General features: G+C 38.4%; 1 protein-coding gene across 1 annotated transcript; it reads left to right on the top strand.

Moving 5' to 3' along the window:
- Positions 1-7,317: 7,317 nt before the first annotated feature.
- LOC104071305 (AF4/FMR2 family member 2-like) lies at positions 7,318-15,561 on the top strand (the record flags this gene model as incomplete). The annotated part of the gene is made up of 2 exons (XM_009583162.1): positions 7,318-7,438; positions 14,671-15,561. Coding segments are annotated over 2 exons (1,012 nt in total), but the record flags the coding sequence as incomplete, so codon positions are not given.
- Between the last annotated feature and the right edge of the window lie 218 nt (positions 15,562-15,779).

Here is a 15,779-nt window from a genome sequence, read left to right on the forward strand (position 1 = left end):
ATTTTTCTCTTTAGTTTTCTTTTTCCCCCCCCTCTTTTCATTCAGTTTTGCTTTTGTTTCTCATACTACAAATTTGAACTGACAAGAAGACTGTAATAGGACTCCAAAACATACCTTGAACACACATTGTTAACCAAATTACAATCGCTGATGTCATTTACACATGTTTCAAAGGATGAACATGTTCATTTAATTTGCTTTTTAAATATCCATAACAGTGTCCCCAAGCATTTTAATAAAACAGAAACAGTTAATTATTGCTGAATAAGGATATCCAAATATAGTGGTCTTCAGCTTGCATTTAAATATATCTGACAGCACTTCTCTCTCGAAGAGAAAATTGTGTAAATAGCCGGTTGTTATAATTTTTAATATATAAGTCTTATCTTGACTCTGTTTCTCTCTTTCTTTCCCACCCTTCTGCAATACTGTTCAACAACCATACTTTCAGTGGGACCATTTCTATTACAGAGTGATTGAGCTCTGATTTACACATCAATTACCCAACTTCATGGAGATTTTCATGCTCCCCTAGCTGACATCAATGAAGCATAACTGCGTAAGCGCTTTATTTCATCCCAGTTTTTGATAACTCAGACTGATAACTAATCATATCGAAAGACAATGTGCTATGATACAGGAAACAATAAATGCTCCCCTTTGAAACCTCATCTATTCTTTATACGCTTACTATTCAGGCGCTTATCTCTGTCATCCATTCCCCCAGAATCGTTCCTTCTAAATTCACGTTAAGAAAAGGTTTGGGGCTGCATAATACCAAAAAGAGGAGAAAATTGAGTGAAAATAACATTTTCTAGGTACGGGGGGGGAGGGGGGGAAATAACTAAAAAGAATGAAGAATATGACAAATATAAGCCAAAACCTTAGCCTTCTAGCTTAAATTTCCATAAATTGCCCAGGGGTCTCTTGGGTGTTATTTTGTTCAGAGGCTTTAATCTTCTGTATTCTCTATCAAATGTGCTACAGGAATGGCATTGTTTTTGATGCAAATTGTTAAGAGATTTAGCTCATGTGGATAGATAACCAGTGACCATCTCAAGTGCTTCTCTACAGAACTGTTGAACATCAAAGACAGAATATTCTATATTTTAAAATAAATCATTTATCTTGAAGTGCAGTGATAGATATGTTCTGTGCTAGATGCTTTCAGTAACTGTTCATGCTATGAAGAAGAACACAACATTAAAGTAAGTGTTAAATATGACAGACGGTGAGAGGTTGTAAAGCTATTCTATCGTGGCTTGACTGGTCTCTGTCAAGTAGTAAAATTACCAGGACAAAGATGCAAGTTCAGTGGTGATAAACAGAGGAATTTTGCTATTTTAAGTGTGGTACTGCTTATGATGTTTATCATTAAGTGAAACAAAGACTTCAGATGAGCAGGGAAGATATGTTAAGTTGGCCATATTTCTGCCTAAAGATCAGGTTTTGAAATTCCTCTCATTTACTGAATACATTTTAAGACCTGCAATGACATTTAAGAGCTGAGGCTGCTTTTTTTTTTTTTTTTTTTTTTTTCCCCTTCCCCATTTGGAATAAATGTATCAAAATACCAGAGTGTATACTGGGAGAATCTGAATATACCAAGGAAGCCTGTTCTCCTTCCCTTGTACAATATTGTGGTACTCTGCTTTTACATAAAATCGATGGAGTTATGGTGAGATAAATCTGGAGTTATGTAGCGTTGAATTCCCATTGTAATGTACTTGCTAGAAGTATTCTTTTACCTAGTTTGATTATCAGGTGAAATGCTTTTTTTTACATTTTTACTCGCATTGAAAAAGAATTGCCCTGATGTGGAAAAGCAAGCATGTATTTTAAGCATAGGAATATTCTCATTGACGCGAATTGGATTTCTCGTGTAAGTCAAATATGTTCACAAGTGGTTTTTGATTTGGGATGTTTATACCTTGTGCAGGCGTATGAGTTAGTTTTCGAAGAAGCCCAGTTTCTGAGTTTACTTCACCAACTTCCTGAGTGCTCATGGCAGAGCAACGATTCTGTCCCAAAGTCAGAACTATGAAGAAATAACCTTGGGAAAGGACTTTCAGTTCTCAAATTTATATAATTTTATATCCACTGTGTCTTAGTTTAGAAGCTTGTGTTTATTTCTTGTTTCCACAAATGACAAACATTTCAGTTTGACAACTTCTTTCATCATTTAGGCATATCCGATATTTTAAAGAGGGGTGGAACTAGTACAAGGGAATATTTCATTTGATTCTGGTGTGCATTTTTGTGACTTCAGCCACGTTATTGAGAACAGCAACTACTTCTTCCCTAACTTGTGGATAAATGCTGTTTTTCTTGAATGTTCATTTAACCTCATGGGTGTAGTCTGTAGCTACTTACTATAAAGCCTCTCTGCTCCAGCTTTTTTATTGATTCTTTATTTTAACTGAATCAACAGAGTAGTATTCTGTTCTCATTCATGATTCTTCTGCAACTTTAGGTGTTTGATCATTTTTTTTCTCTTCTACATTTTCTTTGTATCACAGTGACTACTCCTTCGAACTTGTCTGGTCTGACTTTCTTCTACTCTTTCTCCTGTCTTTCAGGCTCTTGTCTGCCTTGCCTAGTCTTCTGTGCTTTGGGAGACTACTTCTGTAGCTTTAGTTAGCACATCGTTTAAGATAAACCCCCAATGCTAGGTCTCAGCCTTTAGCTGCTGGTCTTATTTCTTCAGCTTTCCTTTAACTCTTCCCTCTAAACTCTTGCTCTGTTGCAGTCTGTTCTAAAAGGTTTTTTCTTTTCCCTCCAGATCTTTTTTACCACATCCTCTCAGTTTCACCACAGATGATTGCACTGTCCTTTCCAATGTCCCAAATTTTATTCTTTTTCTAGTTCTCCTTTTTGCAGACAATGCATATGTGGCTTCCAACTCTTACCACCAGATCCGCATTTTTAGCTTCCAGTCCAAAACCTAAGTGCATGTCTGCCACCTGTTGCCTTGATAAAACCTCCTCCTGCCTCAGCCACCTTCTCCCCTTCTCCATTCTCTGCTTGATTCGGATTGTTCCTGCAGCCAGCATGGGCCATAGCGGGTGTGAAGGGTGCAGCTCCATGGGCCTTGCTGACACTCTGCAGATTCATTCAGGCTGAGTACTTGGCCTGTCCTGGTGCCTCAGCTCACTGCTGTCCCTCAGGGTGTCCATAGCTGAGAAGAATGACAAATGGGTGTATGCTGGTCTGATTTTAAAGGATTAAGTATCAAATGCTGTTACTTAAAATGCATTTGCAGCCTGCCTTGATGTTAAACATACCAAAACAATAATACAGATATGGTTACTATTCTTTCTGCCATATCCAGCACGCTGGTAATTTGTAGATCAGTGGTCTCATGTGCTCTTGCAGCATTCTTACTGCTCACCATTCCTGATCATCTCAGATTTATGTACAGACTTCCCAATTGAAATTCAATTATTAATCTAATAAGTGGTAACAAAACAATAAAGCTCATGTATTTAAGCTACATTGTCACATAATAGCTATGTCTAGGGAACTGACCCTCTTGGATACAGTGAGTATTGTGGCCTGCAGCTGTTTTCTTCTAAATCTCTTTTTTTTTAAATGTTTGCAAAAGTCTGTATTTGTGATTTCCTACTCTCCTGGCTTTAGAGGAGTCAAGAAGTATTTCTCATACTAATGAGGCAGACTGAACTCTGGTGTTCCTCATGGTATCTGACTATAGTTTTCACTGACACCTTCACCACTAATCACATATGTGTATTTCACAGAACATTAGTTAAGCTAAATATTAAACATAAGTCCCAGAGATTGCATTGTGGATGCATTAAGAGTTTCTGGAGAGCATCCCATTAGGTTTTCAGTGCACTGCAGCCTTAAGATCTAATCAGCATCCCTCTTTGGATTACAAAGGAACCCAAAAAAGTTGTTATGTTAATCTGTGTATGATCTTATAATATTTGACTTTCCGTAGCCACAATCAGCGCCCTGTCAAGCATTCCCGTAGCAAAAGTACATTTGGAGAGAAATAAGCCAAGTAATTGACCTGACAGGATGAGCAACCACTTCCTTTTGAATAGATACTTTGTACACTTAAGGCTGGGATGTGACTGTGTGAGTGGAAAGTTCAAAATGAACCTTTAGGGGTTTTTTTGTTGTTGTTCTCACAAGAGAATATATAAGAGAGAGATTTGGATTGATGCAAAGGTAGCAATTCACTTAGGGCTTTGCTTGTGTTGTAAAACGGATGCTCACAGTTTGGTAGTCTATAAATATCGTTGGGGTCCAGAGCCTGAGATGTGCCTTTGTGCTCACCTCTTGGGCGCGTGGAATAGGTATCTTTCACAAACACATGCACTAAAAGAGAAATACTTCAGTATGTTGTCTTGGAAAATACTGGTTTTTTCAGCCTCTTGCTGTTAACATTGTAAATGCTGTCTTAGCTTAAGTTAATGTCTTTTAAAGTGATTATGCCATTTTGAATTACTGCTGTTTTCATCATTTTTGAATTTGTGTTTTTGTAATATGTCACAAGACATACCTAAATAGCCTTAGAGCCTTTGCTGCTTTTTCTCAGGTAGGATATGGCATAATGCCTCACTTAGTTCCCTAAATACTTTGCATGCTTGGAGACCAGAGTGAGCTTTTAGATGACGAAGTGCTGGAACCTCGCATGAAGGATGAGATCTGTGCTGTAATCTGTGATTCTGTGATCTGTGTGTTCAGTAGCCAGATTCAGTTTGATTTGAATGGGCCCCGGATTTCACCCTGAAACTCCTGGCCAAGTTTGCCATTGGGAAGCTGTAAAATGCAGCTCTAACTTTCATGAATAATTCTTTCTGAAGTGAATGCTGGCAGTGCCTGGGATAGGACTGCTTCCATAAGCAAAGATTACTTATGCAGGATATAAAATGCTGCTTACACTAGATCCACTCTGCTGGGGTTGAGACTGGGCTCATAACTTCATAATGGTCTTGCTGCAAGACTCATACAATCTATGGGTCAAACTGTCAAAGAAATCCCTGGAAAAATCTCCCTTGAGGGGTGAATACAGTGTGTTCCTATTGCTCCCGGGCTGGATTATTCCTGGGCTAAACCAGCCTCCTACTCCAGAAGAGTTGTGGGGAGGGATGGAGTCAACCTTGTCCTCATCTTCGTGTATCAATTTGGAAAACAGTTTGTACTCACTTATTCCCATACCTGTGGATTTTAATCTTGATTTAGGACATGAAAGGAAGGGAGACTCGTGCCCCCCTTCAGCTTTTAGTAAACAGGTCGCTTGTGGTTTGCAGTATTATGTCAACAATATGATCACATATAGTATAGTAAAGTGACTGTTGCTTACAACAATTTCCCTTCCATCTCCCTCAGGAAACCAGCAAATAGTACTATAGCTTCTGCAAAAATACCAGGAATGATTATAACAATGTTCCGGAGCTTGATATTGGTGCCAGGGACATCACTACATCAGGAGGTGTTATAAATAAATAAATAAAATGTGGCATCTTTTCAGCCTTTAACTTGTAAAAGGAAAATGTGGATGGAAATCATTCAACTCAGCCTATGTAGGTGGCTTTGCATTCTACTTATGAGCTGTACTCAAGCCTTATTCAATCCAAGCCTGAGTGATCCTGAATTGCTTAAACCAATTATTAATTAATATTTTTTTATTTAGGGATCTCATTGTGGCATTAGTCTTTCTTTTTTTCTTTCCTTCCCTGTACAAAAACAAGAATATGAGTGTAAGGATACATGGAGTCATCAGACATATGCTTTCCTGTGCTCTCTGCAGGCCTTGCAGGTTCAAACACAACCTGCCTGAATCATAAGAACTTTAATTGAGTAGATAAAGAGGTCCTCATAATTATAAACTGCAGTAGGTATAACGAGAGGCTAAATACATAGCTGTGGTTTTAATTAGCTGGTGCTTCAAATTAGTAATTGTGGTTTCACTCAGAAATCAGTGACTTTATACACTGTTAAAGCCTCATCACTGTGCAGTTCATTCCTCATTATATCTCTCGGTGTGAAGCTTTCAATACAACATCATGCTGAGCTAAAAAGGCAAAAGTTGTAGATGTTTGGTTATCTTCCAAGTGCAGTGGAGCTCTATGGAGATTTAATTCATTCTCACCAGAGATAGGAGAATTAACTGTTCTTTGTTACGTATGTAATATGTATGTTTGTATGTATGTATTTGTACATAGAGGGTGTGCATGCATGTCCAGAATCTATCAGGGAAATACAGCTTACAACAGATAACATCAGTGCATATACTGAATCTGCTATTCAAATTGTCATCTGGAATTTGGTAGCTAATTAACTGACACAAAACAGAGCCAAAAGCCTCATAACAACTCAAATACTGGTTGAAAGCACAGAAGTGTCCCTTAATGCTTGTCACATGAGAGGTTGTCAGTGCAAGTTGAAGCATGCATCTTTTCCTTTCCTCTTTCCTTTCCTATTTTTCCCCCTCCTTCGGGGTTTTAATTATATCTTTTCCCTCAGAGGGGCAGGAGGTAGTTTGCAAAGCCAAGAGGCCAAAGTACTTCAGTGCTATTCAGGGGAGAAGTGAATGTGGTCTCTCAGCTTGTCATCTGGGTCTGGCAGGTGCACAAAGTAAGCTGACATACAGATAAGTGCCACTCGCCATTGCTACACTGAGGCGCTAGATCCTTCTCTGTTTGTTTGTGTGTAGAATTATCTGATACTGGAATCAACTATCTTAAAGTCTCTTTCGGGAGCCTGCTACAAAAACACCTTTTAAAACCCCCTTGACACCCACAATGAAGCCGTACATAAATTTTAACAAGTACATGAGACAGAATTAGGTGGTCTAAATCACATGAGGCTGAACTGGAGCATTGGGATGGATGGAGACAAGTGTTACACAGTTAAATGGATTTGAAGACGTTGCTGTGCTTCCTTGACTTCACATTTGCTTTCTCTGCACAGACACATTCTTTGTGGGCACACATGCTTGCGTTTGTGCGTGTGTGTGCGTGCACATGTTTTTTAGAGAGTGTTCATACAAATGCGTCAAAATGTATTTTATTCTTCTGCATAATGCTCTGTTAATTTGAAAAGAACATTTTTGGTCTGTTTTCATTTTAGAAGTGTACTGACTGTCCTACTGCCCAATTTCATATAGTATTATAATTCCAAATTTACATTTGGGAAAATTATTCAGTGGCTGCTTCGTTCTTTCAGAATTGTCCTCAGGAGTTGCATTGTTTCTGATGTTTTGCTGCTCTTACTGATAGTAATGAACATGTAACTAAATTATGGGGAAAATAATGTATTGTCTTTTTTTGTCTTTCTCTTCTTCAGTCACTATGAGCAAGACCGGAGTGCGCTTAAGCGGAAAGAATGGGAGAGAAGAAACCAAGAAGTCCAGCAAGATGAAGATCTCTTTGCTTCAGGTTTTAACCTCTTTGGGGAACCCTACAAGGTAAATTGCATTGTTATGCTTTACATTTTCAGAATGTCTTTTACCTGAATGCATTTTACAAATACAAATAAAGCTTCTCATCACCTGTAAGAAATGAAAGTATTGTATCTGCCTTGGTACTTATACTCTTGAATACACTGATTATCCAAATCAGCATATGGCAGCAGAACAAACTGAATGCTCTGCCCAACATTGCATGCTAGCACTGACAGAATCGGGAATTTTGGTTACAGTCCAGTTCAAGATTTCTTCCTCTGAACAAACAGCAAAGTCCTGAAATAGAAGTATGTGCAGCTGATATCTCTACAAGTGGGTTTGTACCTACAAAGCTAGCACTTAGTCCTTTTATTTTTAAGAAGAAAATATACCTGAGTTGTTAAAACCAATGTCCTCTCTATAATGAGTCCATAAGCTTTCTTGTGCAATCATAACCATCCAAAGAAGTCTTTTGGGAGACTGTCTGAATCTTTGGGGAGCATAACAAGGGTATGAAAGGGACTTATGACAAGTCTTATTCTCTCTAAGGAGCTTTGCTGCCTGAGATTTTGATCACCAAGGGATGTCCCCCTTTATGATGTCTGCTGCTTTGATTTTCAGTAAGACATTCCCTGAAGAATTCATCAGAATGTAAATTTCCATATCTCTTTCTCCTCCCAATCAGTGACATCCATTGAAAGGCCACCACTTCATCTTTCCATTTTACATTGTTAGCAGCTGTAGGGAGGATGAGGGCTCTTTGAAAATCACCCGAAAAGGAGGAGGAAAGACTGGCAGTATTGTCAAATGGTGTCTAATAATTATACGCTGGGAGAGTGTGTCGGATACACTTGACTCCTAGCTGTACTTTGGTTCAGGCTGACTAAGGAGCAACAGGCCTCACGTCCTTGGGGTGAATTTGCGAGCTGGAAAGCCCCTGGCTCATGTACAAGGGAGTGAAGGTGTCTTGAAAAATATTTCGAAAGGTGGTTTTGAAACCCAAAAGTGCAAGGTAACCGAAGTACAGAACAAGATATCAGAGCTAAAACGAAGACATCTATCTTATCTGTACTATTGACTAGCAGCCAACTACTTAACCCTATAAATATTACCATCAGGATGGGCCCAATTTGAGCTCTCCCTGAACTGTAGCTGGACTGCACACCACGTAACTCTCCCCTTGAGCAGGGATGCTTCTCAAGGGTAGCGATTCCTTACCTGAGACTAGAGATCCTTCCTTACCCAAGGTGGAGAGATCCCTTATCCGCGACAGGTCCTCGGTAAGTGACTGATAGCATGCTGAATTAATACTATGAAACATTACTAATCCATGTAGCTACTCAATAGAATTGTAAATATTGTATGGATAATTCCATTAGACATAAACTGTTGACCAAGTCTGAGACTAAGATTGGATCCTAAGTTGCGAAAGGAGTTTAGAAAGCAAGGGGGTCCACTCTGAACCTCATGACTCAATGGGAGGATCCTACTTACTCTTTGCATCTCTGGTCTCTGCGTGAATCATTCTAACTTGATTCTAACTCAATTTTCCTTTGTATGTTTCTTCCATGCAGTAATTAATAAGGTGAACCTTGTCAAACCAGTGTTAAACTGTGTTAAATTCCATCAAGCTTATTGAACTCTGTCAAATTATTATTTTACCTCAATAAAATATATTGCTGCTTCTCTCTTTTGAGTGAGGTGCATTCCACTCATCTGTGACAGAGACTTACTAACCCAGATAAGGACTATGCACTAGGACAGTTTGTTTGTGGGGTCTTTTTGTTTTGTTTTTATAAAAATCTAATCAATGCACTATTTCTGCATTGGACCACATTTTAGCACATTTATTTATGGGAATAATATCCTACTATGAACTGATTTTGTTAAGACTTCCTGCAGGCTGTGCAAACGTTTTTGTTCATGTAAGTGGTCATTTGGATTTCAGTAGGGAGACCAATATGCAAATCACTGCAAAATTTTTTGTCGGGAACTAAAAACATGCCCCCCCCCCAATATCTATTATACCATAAGAATGATAATATCTGATTTTACAACTGTTTAGTGTGCATGTATTTGCACCAAGCATACACAGAGCATGTGTTTAGTCAAAAACTGAACAACTAAAAAGCAAAAAATTATCCTGGTGATTTTCCTGAGCAAATTTTTTTTTTTTTAATTGCTTTTCACCTGCTTGGCAGAGAAGTTTGTCAGATCTGTGGGACTGAGCAAAACATAATGTATTACTATCCTAAAAAAGCATTGTAATTATAAATTGCAAAAGATAAAAATTAAGAGGAAATTGCATGCAAAAATAGTTACATCTATCTTAAATTTGCAAAACAAAGAAAACCAAGACGGAATAGGAAAGCTAGGTCTTGCCTACATTTTACTCCATGGGGAAAAAAAAAGGACAAAGTGATAGACTGGTCTTCCCTTTGTAAGTTCTGCATTGCTAACAACCAGCCACAGTGCAGTTTCCTAGGAACTAATGAAAGCTGGATCTAACTCTTAGTGGATCTGTAGCGATTTGTATTCTTAAGCAAGTGCAAAACTAAACTAAACTAAACTTTGTTCATGTTTATTCTAAAATAAAATGAAGAGGCCATGAGGTGAGAACAAATGTGCTGCACATTCAGTTTGAATTCCTTTTCCATTTTGAGATGAACAGATGTTTCTGTGTGGGTGAGACTCAAGGCCTGGTGCATACAACAAGCTGCACCCATCAAGTCTCTTCTGATTGCTCTCAGCGGGAGCAGAATGAGATAAAACACTGCCCTGCAAAGTCAACTGTTGTGGCCTGTGATGGACACAAGGTCCACATCCTCAGCTGGGCTAGCTCTACTAATGAGAATCAGCTCAAGGCATGGCTGGTATGTTTCTGAAAGATCTGGGGGTGCGAGGTAAGATGGCTACTACAGTGACAAAGGAAAGGTTGGGAATATCAGCTCTCAGGAAATAGGAAATGTCTCTTTTCCTTTCTTTTATTCCCAGACCTAGTGTCCTTACTTGTTTATCATTCCTTCCTCATTTGCTTCAACAGTAACCCAGAGGAGGGACTGTTGGGGTAGGGAATACCACCACTGCTATTTTGATGTTTTAAAGACTGAACAACTGGCAGCTGTTTTAAGATGGCTCTAAAGTTGGGGGTATTAAAACTTGGTCGAGGAAAAAAGCCCACATTTTCTCATGGAGCTTACTGCCTTTGTGTATCACGAGATGTGTGGAGTATCTGCCTCCATCTATCATCTCTTTGCTCTAGCTGTTAGAGCATCTTTCTTTCTATCCCGCTGTCAGATAAAACGTAGGTGATCATTATAGTTTGGGACAAGTGCATGTTTCTACATTGATTCTTTGTAGTATATGTATGTGTACACATACATGAGAAGAGAGATTTATTTCTGTGGGTATGTAAAACACATTTGTGCATGCTTATTAAAAGATAAAAGTGTTCTTTTGAAGCTCCAGTGTCTCATGTGGGGAAACAACACCTTTGACAATGTGATGACATCCAGCATTATTTTGGGAAGGTCAGGCAGTGAGGGCTGTGTTGCCCTTTAATGCAAGTGGGTTGCAGGTCTTGCCTTCGAATTCTGGTGCAACCTACTAATGCTTGATTTTGCAGAAGTGATCAGAGAAGAGCCTGCAGTGTTATGACAACAGACATTTGAAAAAGCAATGTCAGAGTTTTCCTGAGAGAAGCCGCAATTTTATTACTGAATTGTTGATACCTTTTAATGTTTTGAATTAGTAAAGAGTTTCAGAGATGAGTATTTTAGAGAAAACAGTAGGAGAATTTTTGTTACTTTTCAAAGGAATTGCCTCAGAAGAGTTCAACTTGAGAAAGAGAACCCAATGGGCAGCATTTCCATTGGGGAACCTTTGGTGAATGTTAAATCACTTATCTTTTTCAGGTAAAGCCCCTCCATGCTATTCAAGCTTAGCATAAAAAAGATCTCGGCTTCTAATCCATGGAGGTTAGTTTAACTATGAAGCATGAGAAAGTGAATGAATTATGAAACCTCAAGTTCCCATACAAATTTTCACAAAACCCTTGTAAATTGGGCCTATAAGTTTGAGTGCATTAGTTCTTTTCTTTGTAAAACTATAATGCAATAGCTAGCTAGCAAATTGGTCTTCCAATAGGATTCTATTACAGATATTTTTTGAAAGCAATAGAAGCAAATGTAGGAAGGTGTACATTTCCTAAATTAACGAGAGCCTAGAATGAGGGGGAAGGCTACTAGCCATGAGTCACAAACCAGATGTATAATTTGTGCCTTGGAATACTCAGAAAATGCTGCATTTCCTTGATGGCAGCAAAATTGTGATTCAACATGCTGTTCAGAAAATAAGATGTACAGAGCTTTCCTTTAAGAAATCAGCCAATTATCCAGAATATGAAGGTAGAAATTGTCCCCAATCTGGAAGTAACAAAGAGCAACCAGAAATTATGACTGGATTTTGTGTTTGTCTTGCTAGTATCCAGGCTTGTCAAGAATACTCTGCTTCTCATGAGAGCCCCGAATTTGTTGAGGAAATAAAATAAAAACATTAATGTTATGCTTTATGTCTTAAATGCAGGTAGTACACTGCACTACACACCTGAGCTTGTTCAGGTTGTGCTGCACAAGTCTGGTCTTAGTTATGTGTGCTCTAGTTTTATTCAAGCATAAGCCAAATTACCACTCACATGCACTGTGTGTTTTTTGCTTTGCAATCTGGACCAAAGGTCGTTGAAGAGAGTAATAATCCTTCCATTGACTTAATAACTATTGAATATGAGCTTTAGTGCACTTAAAATATGCTAAGGATGTTTAAATTAATTTAATCTCCATGCTTTTCAGGAAATATATTTTTTATTAATGCTCCCAGTAAACGACTACAAATAATAATACCTAACATTTTTACAGTGTCTTTTATCCTCAGGATGTGAACATTCTGCATAAAACAGAGTTAATATCAAGCAAAATTATATTTATCATTATGTGACATATAAAAGAAAATAAGTTGAGAGAATCAGATACCTCCAACACAGAAATGATTGAAAAGCTCTACATCCAAATTAAAATATTGATCCCCTCTGTGAGGATCTAGACAAGAGCCATTTAATATGCTGTGATGTTGAAGTGTTACAGTGATGATATGTTGTGAGTACTTTTTTTTTTTAAACTTTTGCTTTCTGGAAAGTAAGCTAAATGCACCCTGGAAGTGTAGCTGAACCAGAGGTGAAGGTTGGTGGTCAGGCTTTTTTCAATACTTGGTTGTTTCCCATGTGCTGTCCCATAAGGAGTTAAAGTGTTTGGGGAAGGAGGAAACAGAACAAGTATGTAAGTGTTTAGACTTCGCAAACCCTTAAGCACAATGGAATCTCCTTGTTTTAAATTTGGGGGTTGAACAGAGAGCGCCTGGTTTTGGCTGCTGCCCAAACAGCTCATTGTGCAACTCAGTTGAAGGAGACTGCTCATATACAAAGAGCTTATTCTTGGCTTAGCTAGAATATAATTTTTGCCACTAAAATGACCAACCTAGGGACTTAGTGAATAAAAGTGATTCGTGGTTCTCCACAACTGGGATTATTAACTGTGTCAGTTAGGAGCACTGGCAAAATGTATATAGATGGGAACAACGTTGAACAGTTAATTTTTAAATCACTGCCTCAGAGCAGTGGTAATATATGTTACAATCCCTGAGAATGAGCAAAAGGAAATTTGCATTTATTATCTTCTTTTTCAACATTTTTTATGGCATGTGCAGTACTAAGGAAAAAAAAAAATCTCTCTGCAATATTATTCTCATCTCCTGACTAATTCAGCAGTGAGTAATATAAGCAGACATTTCAGGAGAAATCCATGCATGGATTTTTTTCATCACTCAAAACTTCTGCCTAATATTTGAAGAAAATGGGATCAGTGGCATGGTAGGATCCCTTGTTGAGGAATGAAGCACGACATTCTGTAACCAAGCACAAGCTCATAGGGCTGTCTTTCCCCATCTTTATGGCCTGGTGTTAAGGTGTCTTTGGACTGTTGCACTACATGCTGTATTGAGTGAAAAAAAACCCCAAACATAAGTAAAAGTATAGTTGGCTATATCCTGAAGTATCTTACATACACTGCAACTTCGTAATTTAATTCCAAACTGTAGAAGTTAACCATCTGCTTGAACAGGAACTATAGTTTTGCTTTTGTTTTATCCTTTAAGTCTTGTAAAATAATAAGCATGGGGAATAAGATGTGTTAGTTCTCTGCTGGTCATTTCAATGGAACATAAAGGTCAGTAAGAAGGCTGGTGCTTTGGGTCTCTGTGGGGTGAGTTAGAACAGGAAGAGAGAAAATTAGCTGCGTATTAATTATAGCTTCCAGCTTATTTGTCCAGCTTTTTACAAGTGAAAGGGAAAAGGAAAAAGAACCAAAAAACCCACTTCATGCTTCAAAAGAAAAAGTATAAGAGCAGTGAGACACAGATGAGTCAGTATTTATTTAATAATTACTGGAATTTAAAGAAAAGCACGATTCACAAATACAACCAGCCTACAGACAATGGAAGAATCCCGATACTTAAGAATGTGGCAATCATGTCTATTTATGTTCTATAAGAAAATATTTTTGATCTTTTATTTGAAGCTACTCAAATGCTTCAAATTTGAGTGGGTAGAAGCTTTTTCTTTTCTGGATTCAGATGGTAGATACCTTAGGTCAAAGTGAACCCTCTAAAGAAAAGTAATCGGAGTTACACTGGAGTGAAGAGTCTGGTGCTATATGTTTATTACAGACTACCCAGCTTCTCTTTATGGCAGGACTATGGGTCAAGGGGCTGATAGAGCAATAGCATACTTAAATAAACTGTGTGATTGGAATTCAAATGCTCAGTAGCCAGTAATTGCACGTTCATGTTTTGCACGATATGAAATGTACAAGCCCAACATCTCTTACACAAAACTAGTCTATTTTGCTCCTAACATCCATAACTGATGCAATTTAAACACTTCCCTGAGAGCATATTTAAGAAAATGGGAAGCAGTGTGCAAGTGTTACTCATGCAAGCCTGTTTCAAGACATTCTTTGAACAGAGTTATTGATCGGTTTTTCTTACATAACATATGCAAAATGTAATTGAAATTAAATTAAATGTCAGCATGACACCATTAAACAGCTAACATTTGCCATCTTCTAAGACAACTATTCTGAGCAGTAACTTCGTAATCAGGAATTTACTCACTCTTTTCCTTTTTTTTTTTTTTTTTAATATTTTAGACAAATAAAGGTGATGCCCTTGCAAACCGTGTCCAGAACACACTGGGAAATTATGATGAGATGAAGGACCTGTTAACCAACCATTCCAACCAGAGCCACCTTGTAGGAATCCCAAAGAATTCTGTCCCACAGACACCCATTGACAAAAATGAACAGAACTTTTTCCCAGAACCAAGAAACAGGATGATCCCATCTCATCAGATCAGTGGCCACTCATCGACATCAATGCCTCCGCCTTCTTCATTGTCATCTAATTCTACTTTGCTACACAGTCACCAGAGCAGCAGGAAGTCGAGGACAGACTGGTCACGTGGTGGTCACAACTCTAGTGGGGCCCAGCCAAGCCAATCCAGTAGTCAGCAGAGTCGGACAAAGCATAGCTCTTCTCATGACCAGCCACAGGGCAGGTATGAAGACCTCTATAATTGTCAGAGTGAGCAGCATAAAAGTGGAGGAACTGAGGAAGCAAATTCTATGGCAGCATCTTCACATTCGAGGAGGCATACTCATTCAAAGTCAGCAGCTGGAGAACATACTTACAAAGAAAACAGTCATTCGAAGTCACCCACAGAGCTTGAGTTTGTAGGTCATGGTCCTGGATCTCCACTTCCTTCCACATCTTTGTTATCTGCGAACAATGGTCTTTCGACCCAGAATTTCCCACCAGGACTTCACTGTAAAAACAGCATGGTCCAGCAAAAGCCTACAGCATATGTCAGGCCTATGGACGGTCAGGACCAGGTACCCAATGACTCACCTGAACTGAAACCTCCGATAGAAATTGAGAGTGGATATGGAAATCAGTCCTTTGGAACACTGCTGGAAGGAAAAGTGAACACACCTAGTTCGAAGAACAAAGTACCAAAGCTCAACATTCCTCCTGTTACTGAAGTAAGTAGTTTAAAATATCTTCTCTCTCATACCACTTGAGTATTTCATGCACTGAATATTTTCCTCTGGAAATATGCAGTTCCATTTCCTGGAATTATGGTCTAAAACATTCCTGTTTTCTAGAATGTGCATGACTACTTTTGGCAAAGTTTGTTGTGATAGTCCCAGTAGCAATATTTAATGAAGTTTTAAAAGCACAGTTTGGAATACTAACATTG

This window comes from Fulmarus glacialis, unplaced genomic scaffold, assembly GCF_000690835.1.
Source record: "Fulmarus glacialis isolate BGI_N327 unplaced genomic scaffold, ASM69083v1 scaffold7808, whole genome shotgun sequence".
Taxonomy (NCBI): Eukaryota; Metazoa; Chordata; class Aves; order Procellariiformes; family Procellariidae; genus Fulmarus; species Fulmarus glacialis.